The following is a 15,554-nucleotide window of genomic DNA, read 5'->3' as shown; positions in this document are numbered from 1 at the left end:
TCACTAGTTTCCATCAAAAATTGATTTTCACTTATTATCAAGAAAAATTGACATTCTTTTCTAATTATTTTTGGTGCTGCTGTTATAATCAGCAGTTAATAGCTATTGATTTGAATTTAAGTCCCCCAAAATAAGAGCAAGTAGGAGAAATTATAACTAAAAATGAAAAAAGTAGAAAATTTTCTTGAAAAATGTCTAGTTTGGTTTAGAGCCTTGTCTCATTACTTTGTGACAAAAGAAAACACTATGCCATTCAATTTTAAAAGGCAGTTTTCTATGGCTTGAATGTTTGTGTCCCTCAAAAATTCATAAGTTGAAATCCTAACCACAAAGTGATGGTACTAGGAGGTGGAAACTTTAGAAGATGATTAGGTCAGGGATCAAAAAAGAGGCCAAGAGAGTTCATTTGTCCCTTCCACCATGTAAGGATACATTGAGAAGACACCATCTATGAACCATAAGGCAGGCCCTTGCCAAACACCAAATCTATAGCCATCTTGATACTGGACTTCCCAGCCTCTGAACTGTGAGAAATAAATTTCTGTTGTTTCTCCAAGTTTATAGCATTTTGTTATAGCACCCTGAACTAAGATACAGTTAATATTAGATTTTAGGAAGAAAATAAGGCATATTTTATGTTATGAATGAAATATTTGAATCATTTAATGAACATTAAATGAAAAGCAATTTTTGTATCATCACAATTTTGCCTTTCCAGATCTTTGAAAACAGAATATCAATAGGTACTTTCTAGAAACCAGAGAAACAACATGATTTTGTATGGCATAACTTTTTTTGAGGAGAATAAATTACTTTCTGTAAATAAAGTACTAGAAAAAGCACTTTAACTTTCAGATTATTTGTTATTAAGAGAAAATATAATTTGATTAGAAAAGCAATGGATTTGCAATCATGCAATCTAGATTCAAACTATGCCTCAATTATTTACTAGCTGGATGACCCTGGACAAGTCAGCTATGTTTTCTACTTAATTTTCTCAACTTTAAAATGTTGATGACAAAATATCTACTTTTTAGGGTTATTGTGAGAATTAAAGCTATTATATATAAAATACCTGTCATTATGCCTGTTATATAGTAGTTAACCAATAAACTGTAGTGTAACTAACTTTTTTAAAGGTATGCATGGGGCACAGCAAGCACTCAATAAATGTTAGCTATATGTTATTATTACTAAGGTAATATATATACTAAAGTAAATATATCCAGTAGACCAACACTTCTAAAAGATAGTAACCCCAGGTCATTAATTTTGGAAGTCCTGCATCTTATATTCCTTTTTAATTCATTCACTCATTCATTCATTCATCCATTCACTCAATAAGCATTACAAAGCATCAAGCCCTCCTGGAGTTTATGGTCTAGATTAAAAGACACATATTAACATGTTAACACACAATTACAAATTTTACTTAGTGATATGGAGGAAAAGAACAGGCAATCAAGAGAGAGATTTACAATGAGGACCTAATTAAATGTATTGTGATGTCAGAGAAGGCTTCTCTGAGGAAGTGTTGAATTAGACCTAAAAGACAAACAGGAGTTAGAAAAAAGGAGAAAATAAAATTCCAGAAAATAGGAATAAATGAATGAAGGTATGAGTAAAACAAAACAAACAAAAGACAGAGCCTTTTTGAGAAACTGAAAGAAAACTAATAGAGCAAGGGGAAAAGTGAAACGATACGAGGTTGAAGAGGTAAGCAGGAGCCATATCACATATGTCTGTCTGCACAGCTCATGATACAGAGTTTTCATTTTATTGTAAGTGTTTTAATCTTCTGCCACTGAAAGACATAAGCTGATAAATACTGTGATCTGATGATCTGATTTATGTTTTTAAAAGATCACTAGAGAATTTTGGTAAAAGATGGCAGAGTGAGAACATTTTTCAAACTACCCCCCTCCCTCAAAACCCACTGAAAACAAACAAACAAACAAAAAATCACCAAAAGAAGAAATCATCATCTCCAATGAAACAAGGAAAGGACTACAACCACAAACCACAAAATATGAATATTATCTGCCAAATACTGAGAAACTTTGGAGCAAAGATGTTGAGAGATGACCAAAAACAAAAACCTCTTCAGACCGCAAACTTTGGACAGGTTACAGATATCTCTAAAAGTATATCAATCTTGAAAATCCATTCCAACATTCCAACAATCCTTTGATTATGATGATGAGGTTTAAGAGACTGGACGAGCCACATGAGAAACAATGCATGACCCAGTAAAGACCCAGTTTAAAAGAGCCAAGAATGGGGAAGGTAGAGCTGAAGAAGAAGAACCCATCATTTTTATGAACTACAACCAAACCTGCTAAACATAGGAGATTTCTGGTGGTGAGAGGGGATAAAGGACATGAAGAGCATAAATCACCATATCACTTCTCAGAGAGCCTGTGATACAAAGGACTGCACAACATACTGTACGTGAAAATGAGAGGATACGGACCTCTGGGTAGAAGAAAAAACATAAATGGTAAGATGGTATTTAAGGCAACAATCTAAATTTGATTCTGTGTACCACTTCACCTTACTTCCCTTTGCCTCTTCCTATATTCTTCTAAAATAAATAGCTCATATGGAGTTGTCTGTATTTTAAAAATGAATAATAACTAGAAAGGAATCAGTATGGAACCTACACATAGATACTGGGGCGGGGGGGGGGGAGGGAGAGGTGGGAGGACAGGAACTTAAATTTAAAGAGGATGAAAATCATTTACCACAAGAGGAATTACTCCATACAACAGAGAAAGAGTTCAGTTATACAGTTCACTATATGTTCAAACAATTTCAAGGTGACATTAATCTACAAAAAGAAAGCTCAAAGAAGAGTTACAAGAGATAAAAAGAACAACCAAAGGTAATAAAATGTGAACCAGAAGATCTTAAGAAAAATATGGAAGAGCAAAAGAGAAGCCATTGTATAAGAAATTAATGTCAGAACAATAAACACTGATCAAATACAACTAAAAACTCAATGAAGGGCTATAGCTGTAGAATAAATGAATTCACACAAAGTGAAATGGAAAAGAGCAAGCACGATGACATGGCTGTAGAGAAGATAATAAATACTATCTATCACCACAAATGACATTCAGTGTATGCAAATTGGTGGTACCTGAGGAAGAATATAGAAAAACGGAATAGAAAAATATCTGATGATATAAAAGATATTAGATATAAGATATTATTTTTCTATAATAAAAATTATCTTCCCATCAAAAGAATACCAGAAAAAAACTGATACCAAAATAGGTTGAATGGACTTCAAAGATAATGAAGGAATTGCATGGGTATACAGGCAAGAAAAAAAAAGTCACTTAAAAGTAAGAAAATCAGGCTGGCCTCAGACTTTCCACAATCACACCCACTTCAAGAAGCAGTGAAACAACCCCTACAAGATCATCATTTTTATCACCATTCATTCTCTCATTAGCTCTATAAAATCTACCTTTGGTTTTCTACACCATGCCAAAGTTGGATTCTCAAACAATGATTTCCTCATCAGAAGATCCAACAGACTTCCCACTTTTTCTCAGTTTTTGGGGTTTTCTATATCTTTTGGTACTGTCAATCAATTTCTTCTCAAACTCCCTTTGATTTGCTGATAATTCACTATTCTTCTCTCCCATCTTTCTGACTACCCTATGACATTTTTGCTTTTTCCTTCTATAATGGAAAAGCAACCTTCCCGATGATTTGACTCTTGATCCTATGCCAAGCTCCTCTCTTTAAAAATCTTATGCAACCTATAGCTTCAACTATAATATTCATGGGAAGGCTTGCAAACCTATATCCCCAGCCTTGACCTTCTTCTTTACCTCAACTTCTTCAGCTCTTTCAACAGCTTAATGAATTACCAACACTTCCTTAAATGTTTTAATATTTTACTCTCCTAAAATCAACTTCTACTGTTAATTACTGCTTTTAATAATCATATCACCCTTCTCTCAATCTGCAGACTTAAAACTTGATAGTCATCTTTGACTCTCTTTCTTTTAGCTTGTCCCTAGGTCCCATTAATCTGCTAGTTCAACCAAATCTTCCTTCAAAATCTTTTGAATCCTACCTTTCCTTTGCATTTTCACTGATGCCAACCTAGATAATGTCCTACCCATTTAACACCAAGATGATAACAGAAACTTCCTGTCTATTCTGGGCACTGTTGCCAGATTGGCTTTCCTATTAGAAACCTACAAAATTTCCCATTAAAAACAAGATAAAGTTAAAACCATCTGTTTGATAGTTAAGACTCTCCACAACCCAACACTATCTAGCTTGGTCTTTATTCGTCTGAAATATCATGAAAGAGTTTGGGCTTTAGAGGCAGAAAACCTGGGTTCAAATCCTGGCTCTATTATTTACCAGCATTATTGTTGTGGGCAAGTATATTAACTCCTCTAGGCTTCAGTTTCTTTACCTGAAAAATGAGGATAATAATATTACCCTTACAAAGTTCTTTTAAGGTAATATAATACATGTAAAGGAAATGGCAGAGCATCTTCCACAAGGTAAGAACTCAATAAATGATAGCCATTATGTTGTTTTCCATATATAAAGAACATACCTGCTCCTCTCACCTATCAAAATGTTATCCATCCTTTGAGCCTAAGTCATAACTAACTCTGTTCATAAGAACCTATTCTGAACTGCTCAGCTTTATATGGTTTTTCACAGAGATCCCCTCAAACAATTGTTACCTTTTAATACCTCTACCCCATACACTTAGTTTGTATCTCTCAACAGCATTTATCTTACCTTATCATGTTTATAAATGCATTTCATTTACCCCTATTATTGAAATCTAAGCTCCTTCTGAGCAATGACTATGTTATATATATTTTGTGTTCCTGCCTTGCATATAGTAGAGACTAAGTAAATATCTGTTGAATATTATTGCTTCACCTACCATGTTGAATGACTACTTTGGATTTACAAAAGAGATTAATACTTATCTGACTTTTTCTGAAAAAGTAAATGGCTTCCATTAACTATTTGCTTAATATGACTTGCCCATGAATTCAATTTTATAACCCATGTGTTGATGATTGTCATAATTAAAAAGTTTATGTCTCTATAATAGCATATTCTTAAGACGTTATTTTTAAAATTAATTGACCTGTAATTTTGAAAAAAATTAATTTCCAAAGACACAAAGGTAAATTATTTAAGTATACAAATATGAAAAGTAAAAACAATGTTTCCAATGTTGTGATTTTAGATGGCTTTAAATGGTTTTAAATGATTTTAGAAATTTTTAAATGTTGATCTCTTATTATGCCTATACAATGAAAGAAATTCAGAGCTGAAAATTTTGGTTTTGTTTATATAGTATTGAATCCCGATCTATATTTAGCAGTTGAATTGCTGATTGAATTTCACCTGAACAAGAAAAACACATAGTTTGTCCACCGCTTTACCAGAATTGAGTAACCTTTTCAGCCTGCCAATTAAAAAAAAAAAAAAAGTACAACATTTGAGGCAGGGTTGCATTCTAGCAGATGTGTTACAGCAACCATAAATTCACTCACTGTGCCAGATTACATTTCTGTGACAGATCTGATCTGTTCTGTATTGTTTGGTCCAGAGAACTCTCTTTAAAATGTATGGTAACTTAGTGCATTAAGACATATTTAAAAAAAAAAAAAAAACTCACGGGCGGTCCAGTGTCTCCTTTTGGCCCTCTCAGATATTCCATTTCGAGCATTCTATCAAGATCCTCATAATAATAATAATCATAAAGCTCAGTTTCATAGTTATTTTCAATGGGGTAAGTAGCATCAGGATAAAATTCACCTTCCTTCCTTAGCTCAAGGTGATTATCCACAGACGGTTCATCTGTTACTCTATACAAGGTTGTGTTTAAAATCTGTTGCATTTCCATGAGTTCATTAGTGTGTAGATTCGCTGTGATAGTCTTCTTGAGATTAGTAATTGTATCTTGTTTTATTTGTAGAAGAGATGACATCTTCTTAGACAGTGACAGACCAGTTACTCTATCGTCATGTTGTGTGATATTGTCAGATACATTTAGGAGAGAATTAAATTTCTCCTTGGTATTCATTCTTGCCTCACTGAGGTGATGATGGGATAAATTAGTCTGAGCATGTTCCTCAGTGATTATTTCTTTGGCCTGAATCCCTTGGTTTGTGAGATCCACAGCAGAGACATTTCCTGAATGAAGAGAAGTGAACTGAGATCTTGATATCTGGTGTTCTTGTCTTTTATGCACTGTTGCAGAATCATTATTTATGATATTTGGAATGCTTTTGCCTTCAGTAAATACATCCTCTGACAGTATTTTTTCACCAAATTGCTTAGGCAGGGGAGGGTGTTCCAATATCTTAGCTGGTATGATAGTTGTGCGAGGAAGGCTTGTTTCAGGTCGGTATTTGTCTGCTTGGAGACACTGACGTTTCACATATCTGCAGTAGTCTGCAGATTCTTCTATAGAAGGAATAATATCCAACTGACATATTATTCCTTCAAAATGGGTAGAATTGTTATTCATACTTCCTAAGGTAAACACACTGTTAGAATCAAAGGTCTGAACTTCTGAAATAGTGTCGCTGCTAAAATACTTCTTTCCACACTCAACAAACATTGAAACAACTTGGTTTCTAATAGTAATGGCAAATGAGTGCCATTGCTCATCATGAACACTGTAGTTAAAAAATACAGGCTGATTTCCTCCAATGTATACTATTAATTTTTTAGGTAGCAATTGTACTCCTAATTGTAGTCTATTTTTATTTCTAATGCTGAAGAGAAATGCATTGTTCACTCTATGGGACTGCAACCCAATTAATATTGTAAATGGCTGCCTTAAGTTGACTGGTAAAATTTTCATGAGAGGTGACTCAATATAAGCATCATTTTTTAAAATGACACCTGATTCTGTTAATTGAACCCCCTGAGGTAATGGTGTAGATGATGATGGTACAGCAGTCACTGATGATGAGTGTCTTACATCTTTGCCTCCAAGGCCTAGTTGATGAAGAATATCTATGCCTGGAAATTAAAAAAAGAGAGAGAGAGAGAAAGAAAGAATCTTACTCTTATGCATTCATGTGTTCATATGAATGTTTGAGTATGAGAAAATCTTCCCTGTATCAACTGTAATTTTAAAATAAACATGTTCCATCAATAACTAATTTACAGGTAATAGGTAGGGAGAGGGAGAGTAAGATGTTATGCTTCATAATTTGAATAAAGTATATGCACATGTGCAAACACATATACACACCCACACACCAATATCTCTAAACTCAAAATTTAATTAAAATATTAGTTTAGCTCTCTCATTTTTCCATTTGACTAGGATTCTTATTTGTTACTCAAGTGAATATATATGTTCAAAGATTCCTAGGTGACATTTATTTCTTTAATTTAATAAATGTTAATGATATCTATGTTAAAAAGAAACTAGAGTCATACTTAAAAAAACAATTTGTGATTTGGAAGCCATTTTATAAATTAAGCTCACACAATCCCTTAAAGTATAATTTTTCAGGCTTTTTTCCCTTCTAACTTTCTGGGAATTTGCAAATCACGTGGAAGCTCTCCCAGTGCATAATACCTTAAGTGGGTGCTACACTTAAAGCACTCTGGTCACCAAAATCTTTTCATGATTCCTGGATAAGAGAATTTAAATTTGTTTTGTTGGTAAACACTATACTTTTTCTGTCCCTTCCAAGTTTTTGTCTCTTCCCTTTTTCACAGTCCTCCACAGAAATTTTTATCCAATTTGTAGACTCTTTTCTAATATTTATTGTTATATGTATTTTATCTAATGTGGATTTGATATAACTATGGTTTTTCCTGTTTATTGTTAATTGTAATATTACCAATAGTATACTGCTTGTCTCCCTTACCCTATTATAAGCTTCTGGAAGATTGGTTCTGATTCATTATTGGCTCTCTACAGCAGCTGCCTTGCAAATATTATATTTCTATCATTTCTGAATGAATGAATTTGCCGCACCAGAATCTGATCAGATCTCATATTCACCTCTAGAGTCGCATAAAATTAAATGCCACTTGTACAGAATGATGAATCCTGTATTAAAAATATAGAACAGCTTTGTCAGCCACATGATCTTTATTATTCTTTAGGTTTTAAATCTCCCATCTGTTTCTTTGTATAATCATCTCAAACCTGAAATGTTAGAAAATTGTGATAAGTGAAAAAAAAATAAAAGTTTTTGAAGATTAGCCAGGAACATTTGGCATCACCTTAATTTTCTTTTTATGGGAAATTAGTAGATATTTGACAATTCATGCTCCTGGCAAATAACAAAACATAATGTGGAATCTCAGTCCCAAGTCTGACAACTGTGTACAATGAAATAATTACTAAATATCATCTATGCATAATGTAGCAACACAATTAAAATGTTATCTCAAGGAGATCTTCACAAAACACTCAAGTATTTTATTTCAGGGTTAGAACCACCATCATTTTATTAACAAAATAGTTGCAATTTTATAACAGTTTTAAAGGATATAACTGTTTATATCTAAGATATTGTATGATAGAGTATCTCAGATTTTTCCACCAAAATATTCTTAACACCAGTGTAGAATTATATGCAACTCCAGGGATTTGGGGTCACATTTTAAAGAAGCCCCATATAATCACCAAAAAAAACTTTGACTTCTCATGGTTTATTATTATAACTTATGCAAAATTTTAACTTTAATCCATAATATGGCTGTTTGTTTTAATATACAATATGAATTGCTTAACAGCTAAATCAGTTAACTGTACCCATCCCCAACCTTCAATGAAAATTTACACTGCTAAAACATATGCCATGTAAGTCTGTGACATTGTATATCCTCTCCCAGTGCTACGTAACTCTAAGGATATGCATACCATAATCTGAGAAGTAAACTATGGAAGAAGCACTACTTCTGTGAAAATCACAATGCTTAAATTTAAAGTATGTGAAAGTTATAAAGTCATAAAGTATGTGAAAGTTATAATTATATGATACCAAATAAGCTACTCTTATACAAAGAGTCACACATGTAGTATGATCTCAAGAGCTGCACTTTGCCCCAAGAAAATCTCTCCTTGCATTCAACGAGAACACCTGCAATCTATTACCTCAAATTTCTGATCCCATTGAAAGGAAATATTATTGGGAAGATTACTATTTGAAAACTTCAAAATGCACGTATTTATCATCAATATTTATTTATATGTATATCAGTGTGTTTCCTCCAATTCTATTTTCATGGAATTTTTATGACAAATATTAATAGCTGTTTTGTAAAAATCAAATGCTTTGAGTATTTATAACTGAGTAAATTTTCTGCAATCATGGTTATTGAACCATGATTGCATTTCTAAAGTAAAATCTTCTTACTAGTTATATGTCATTCTTTTGATACCTTGCTGGATTCCTGAGTAATAATTTATGTAGAATCATTGCATCAATAGTTGTGAGTTAGACTGAACTGTGTTTTTCTCTTATTGTCCTATGTTTATCAGATTATAATATTGAAATTTCATTATTTTCTATGGCCTACAATTATTTAAATAACTTTGGAATTATCTTTTTTTTCCCCAAAAAAGTTACATAAAACTCATCTGTAAACCAAACTTATCATGTTGGCTCTTTCACTGATAGCTCTTTATTTACTTTCCTAATCTCCTCTATGGTTAACTGATTTATTCTAGTTTTCCGAATGCATCTTCAGTCAATTTTAAAAATTTATATTTCCTATGAAATAATAAATTTCCTCCAGGCTTTTAAATGCATTATCCAGAGATCTTCATGTAATATCCTTTTACAATTCTTTTTGTTTTTCTATTTCTGTGATTCCTGATTTTGAATATTTTGCTCTGTTTGTTCTTAAGTCATTGTCATTATTGGTCATTTAAAAAAAAAGATTTTTTTATCCTTTCTACTGTTTTCGTTTGTTTTTTATATCTTTTTTTTAAGTATTAAGGGGGTATACATGTTTTTGTTATATGTATCACTTTTGTAATGCTTGCGTCATGGCCATAAGGGTGCTGATAAGCCACACAGTATTCATTGTACCTATTAGGTAGGTTTTTCCCCTCCTCTCTTCCCTCCTTCCCCCTGCTTGATTTCCACTAAATTTTATATTCTGGGCACATGTGTGCTCATTGGTTAGTTCCAGTTTAATAGTGAGTACACATGGTGTCTGTTTTTCCATTCTTGAATACTTCTCTTATGATATTGGTCTCCAGTTCCATCCAAATTGTTGCAAAAGGCATTAAGTAATCCTTTCATATGGCTGAGAAGTACTCCATGGTATAAATATATCACAATTTGTTAATTCACTCATGAATTGATGGGCACTTGGGTTGATTCCACATCTTTGCAATTGTGAATTGTGCTGCAATAAACATTTGAGTGCAGGTGTCTTTTTGATAAAATGACTTCTTTTCCTTTGGGTGGATACCCAATAGTGGAATTGCTGGATGGAATGTTAGGTCTGCTTTTAGTTCTTGGAGGAATCTCCATACTGTTTTCGATAGAAGTTGCATTAATTTGCAGTCCCACCAACAGTGTATAAGTGTTCCTTTTTCTCTGCATCCATGCCAGCACCTGTTGTTTTTGGACTTTTTAATAAAAGTCATTCTAACAGGAGTAAGGTAATATCTCACTGTGGTTTTAATTTGCATTCCCCTGATGGGTAGTGACGTCTATGTCATTAGTGAATATCAGCATTTATCTTCATTAATTATCTCTCTCCATTTTCTGTTTTATTTTATTCTTTTTCTAATTTCTGAAGGTATTTAGCTTTCTGTTTTTCCTTTCTTTTATTGATAAGGCATTTAAGCTATAAATTTTCCTGAGTACTGCTTTAAGTGTATGCCACAGATTTTAATATGTGGTATTTTCATTTTTTGTTGTTTTCTAGAAAGTATTTTTATTTGTATTTTCCCTTTGGCACCAAATAATTTAAGAAAAAGGTTTTAAATTTCCAGTTAGAAGGATCTTTTTGTTTTCTGATTTGTTATTACAATTTCACTTAAAAGCATATGATCAGAGAATGGTGTCTAATCTGTATTTTTTATTTTTAAAACTTATTAGCCTAATAGGTGGTCAGTTTTCAATAATATTTTATAAGCATTTGCAAAGGTGTTCCAGGTACAAAATTTAATACATACCAGTTAGTTGCACCTCACTGTTTATGTTCTTTATGTGCTCTGTATTCTTTTTTATTTGTATATAATTAATCTGTCATGGACGGAGAGGTAAAGAAAGTCTCTTGCTACTAATAATGTCTATTTGGCCTTTTATCTCCTGTAGTCTTTGCTTTATGAATATTGATGTCGTGGTTTTTATACATAGTCATAAAATTCATGTATTTATTAAGTATTACAACTTTTACAATTATAAAAAGACCTTCTATGTCTAGTTTATTGTTTTTTGGCATTACCTCACATGGTAGTAAGACTATGCACCCTTCCCTCCACTTTCTTTTTGTTTCCACTTGTCTGATATACCTTTGCCCATGCCTGTGTCTTCCTCTATTTTGAAACACTGTGTTTTAGGTAAAGAGGAAGGGGTTATATTTGTTTTGTAATGAAATATGAATTTTTTTCTTTGATTATAGATTATAAATTAAATCTATTTACATTTGTTGATACAATGGTTTGTTTACTCTGTCATTTTATATTATGCTTTAAGACTTTAAATTTTTAAAGTCTTTCACTATGTGGCTTGTTTGCTTTGTTTTTGTGTGTAGTTCTGAGATTTAGAAAGGTTTGTATGTTTATTCTAAGGGTTACCTTTAAAATTATCAATGTATACAATTCCCCTAGTCCTTTCTTTAGACATATCTGTTACTTTTTTCTTTTGAACAATGTTTTCGTTTCTTCGCTTTTACCCCTGTACTTTACCATCTAATATTTGTCAATAGGAGTATCTTTATTAATGTTTACCTTTTTATTGTTAAATGTCCCTATACTTCTTTTATTTGATTTATCAACTTTGGATGATATAATTCCCAGCTTCTATAGATGAGGAGATCAGCAAAATTAATCTACTCCCCTTATTTTTTCCCTCTTCTACTCCTACTTTTTAGTAGTTGTACCATTCCTACATTGTTAGTTCATATGGCATTTACATTCTACTTTGTTCCTACATTTTCTTCTGATAAATAGAGGCAGCCCAGCAATTTAGAGAAGAAGAAAGAAGGCCAGGCCTTCTGAATCTCAAAACCCAAAGGCTCTGCTTCAGTATTATTAGAATTTCCTTCTACAGTGGCTCCTTTAAATAGCCCCACCTTCTCTGAACCAAACCTAGTCCAGGAGGACTTCGACAGCCGGCTCTACGTACAGGCACTCACTCTCCTTCCTCTGTAACCACTCATATTGGTGCACACATCAGAATGAATCCTTAGCCTCATGAAGTGGATTTTTGCCTTGTCTGAGATCTGGCCCCACTGATCCATTTAGTTATTATCTCTTCTTTCTTATACTTTCCCCTGTGTGGCTTCTGCCCTCTCCAGATCTTGTAGCACTAAAGTACAAGGGTTAAAGGATACTTCATGGTGTGCTCCTCACCTCCAGGAAGTTTGGTTTTGCTGGTGCTTTCTCAAACCCTACTACTGATTTTACTCCATGTAGTATCTACTTTTCTCAGCATATTTTGGGGGTTTGCAGATTATATTAGTCCCCTAGCTTTGCTGAAAATGAAGTTTTTAGATTTATTCATTATCTCATTCACCTTTTTCTTTTGTATAATATATAGGAACAGAAGTGGGAAGGTAATATCTCATGGTTTCAAGTTTATACTCAAAGTCTATGCCCATTTCACAGATGAGAATCCAAGGCACAGAGAGATTAAATAACTTGGTCAAGATCACATAGCTAACGAATGTGTGGAGTTGGATTTGAGCCCAGTCTGACTTCAAAGTCTACACTCTGACAGCGCCACCACACTGCCTTGCTGCCATTGTGTTTCCCACACCACTCCACACCTCCCTTGGCAAATCTTACTAATTAATCATAGCAGGGTTAATTTTCCCCCACAGAAATATCACAGTGGGGAATACTTTCTAGGTATCCACCAAAATTGGTACCTGAAGTGAAATCATCAAATTGTCATCCTGATTTTAGGCTTTCATACCTGAGTATGAATATATTTAACAAATGTGTTTGAGCAGATATTGAGAGAAGAGATAATAGAGAATTCTTAGGGGTAGAAGACACATAAGAAAAGGGTTGGGGAGAATAGAAGAAAAAACAAACAAGAAGAAAAAGAAGAAGAAACCTTTTCAACCAGAGGAAAAACTCTTTAACATTCAATTTAAGCCTGACCTGGGATATCACCAAATTTGAGCTTAAATTTAGGTATTTGGTATCAATATATACAACAAGATGTAACTGAGTAGTCTGAAGTAAACTACTTATTTCATGAGTGGCCCTATCTACAAAATCAATCCGGTACATATCACTTGGGAAATCAGTTATTATTTAAATAATATTGATTATCAACCAGGTACTATGTTAGGTGCTTTATATCTTTTTGAGAATAAGAATTATAGCAGCATTTATTAAATCCTTTCTATATACCAAGCACTATTCTAAGAACTTCAATGTTTTAAGTCAAGTAATTCTCACAATAACCCTATGAAGGTAGGTGCTATTATTATCACCATCTGACAATTATGAAAAAGTAAGTCACAGAAAAGTAAAATTATTTACCCAAGGTCACTCAACTAGGAAGTGCAGAGGCATAATTTGAACACAGGTAATCCTCTAGAGCCAATCTCTTAACATGATGACTTTTAGGAATGCAGATGTCACCTAGCAGCAGAATTGACTGTGTCTCCTTCCTCTTTTTGCTTCTTAAATGCAGAATAAGTGGTGGTGTCACCATGACAACGCTTTGGTCTTTTTACTGTAAACACCAGGCCTAATCACTTCACCAAAACCATGGCTTCAACAACCACATATGATGACTCACAAACCTCTCTTCTGGGCTTGCATATCCAATTGTCTTTTGAATTTATCCAGTAGAGATTAGATGTCCCCAAAGCCCTTTTAACTGAATAGATTTTCCCCAAACCTTGTTTTTCTTACTTTAGTATTTCTCTCTGTGAAGAGCCCTATAACCCCTATAACCACACAAGCAGCCAGAATAATCTTTTTATAGTGTAAAACAGATGATTCCACTCTTCTGGCCAAAATTCTCCAATGGTTTTACATGGTATATGAAACCTATGTCATCTATTCCCTTCTTAATTCTCTGATGTCATCATTTCATCCCACTTTACTTTGCTTCAGCCAAACTAGTCTTTTCTTATTCCTTAAACTCACTAAACTAATTTTTAATTCATGGTATTTGTATTTATTGTTTGTTCATGGTATTTATTGTTCATTCCTTGTACTGATTTTAATCTGTATCCTTTTGTTGTAATAAATCATAACTGTGAGTGTAAAACATTTCAGTGAGTTCTATGACTGCTTCTCAAGTATTATTGAGGCTGAGGGTAGTTTTAGGGACCCCCAAACTTGAAGTTGATGTCAGAAGTAAGGGTGGTCTTGAGGATTGCCCTCTAGCTTTATACTATTCTATACTCATTTTTTTCTTCACTTATATATCTGCTCACTTCACACCATTTTCCACTCACTATATTTTTACCTATTCCTTGAATTTCTTTCCATATGAAAGCTTATCTGTTTCAGAGTCCTGCCAAATGTGTCCCTCCATACCAAGCTTTATTCATCCTACAAGACTCAGCTCGTGTTACCTCCTCTTTAAGACTTCAGTGCAATTTTTGTTTGTTGTTATTTTGTTACATATTAATGAGAAATAGATCTTCTCTCAGTACTAATAAAACCTGTCTTCTAAGCTTGCAAAGCTGAATTCTATAGATATAAACACAGACAGCCCAAACTTACTTGCCTTTCATTTCAAACTTGTATAGTAAGCAGCATTGATATTTTTATCACAAGTTAGAATAAGAGAAACTTGGGGGAGGAAGAAGGAGACAGGGAGGAGGAGGAAATGGGGATGGGGTGGGGAGAAATGGAGGAAGAAGAAGAGAAAAAGGAGAAATTGAGTCTCAGTAAATAATTGAACTATGACTCATACCCAAGTCTTTGACTCCAAATTCAGTGGCTATATAATTGATTCTGTGGCAGAGTAGAGTATATGGCTAAAGAAACAGACATGGGAGAGCCAATGGTTGTCCTTGTTTTACAAATACAGAGAACCAAAGAACCATTTTACCTGTCAGTGTTCAACAATATTCTGTCACAAATTGGAAGAACAAGAGTAGCATTATGTTTGCCCCCTCAAAATGTAGGGATTTTTACATTTCTTAGTGATTGGTAGGATTTAAAAGAAGGTTATCGATTTTTAGATAAAAATTAAAGAGTAATATCACTTTATAGAATATAACAAATTAGAGTGTTGACTCTCAACTACTAATAACTAAATTAATATAATATGGCATTTAATTTTAATGAATGCTCCCTGTTCTAAATTTTCATAGTCTGGGCCAGTTAAGTCCCCAAAGCTATATTCTTTCCA

At 33.4% G+C, this 15,554-nt stretch overlaps 1 protein-coding gene across 1 annotated transcript in view; it reads right to left on the bottom strand.

Moving 5' to 3' along the window:
* Positions 1–15,554, bottom strand: part of COL24A1 (collagen type XXIV alpha 1 chain) — a 330,570-nt gene that overhangs the window by 298,802 nt on the left and 16,214 nt on the right. The window contains exon 3 of the mRNA XM_045547618.1: positions 5,681–7,035. Within this exon, the coding sequence (XP_045403574.1) occupies positions 5,681–7,035 (1,355 nt within the window). The remainder of the gene's footprint in view (positions 1–5,680; positions 7,036–15,554) is intronic.

The sequence above is a fragment of the Lemur catta genome, chromosome 3, assembly GCF_020740605.2.
Source record: "Lemur catta isolate mLemCat1 chromosome 3, mLemCat1.pri, whole genome shotgun sequence".
Classification (NCBI taxonomy): domain Eukaryota; kingdom Metazoa; phylum Chordata; class Mammalia; order Primates; family Lemuridae; genus Lemur; species Lemur catta.
This window is presented reverse-complemented; position numbering and strand designations above follow the sequence as displayed.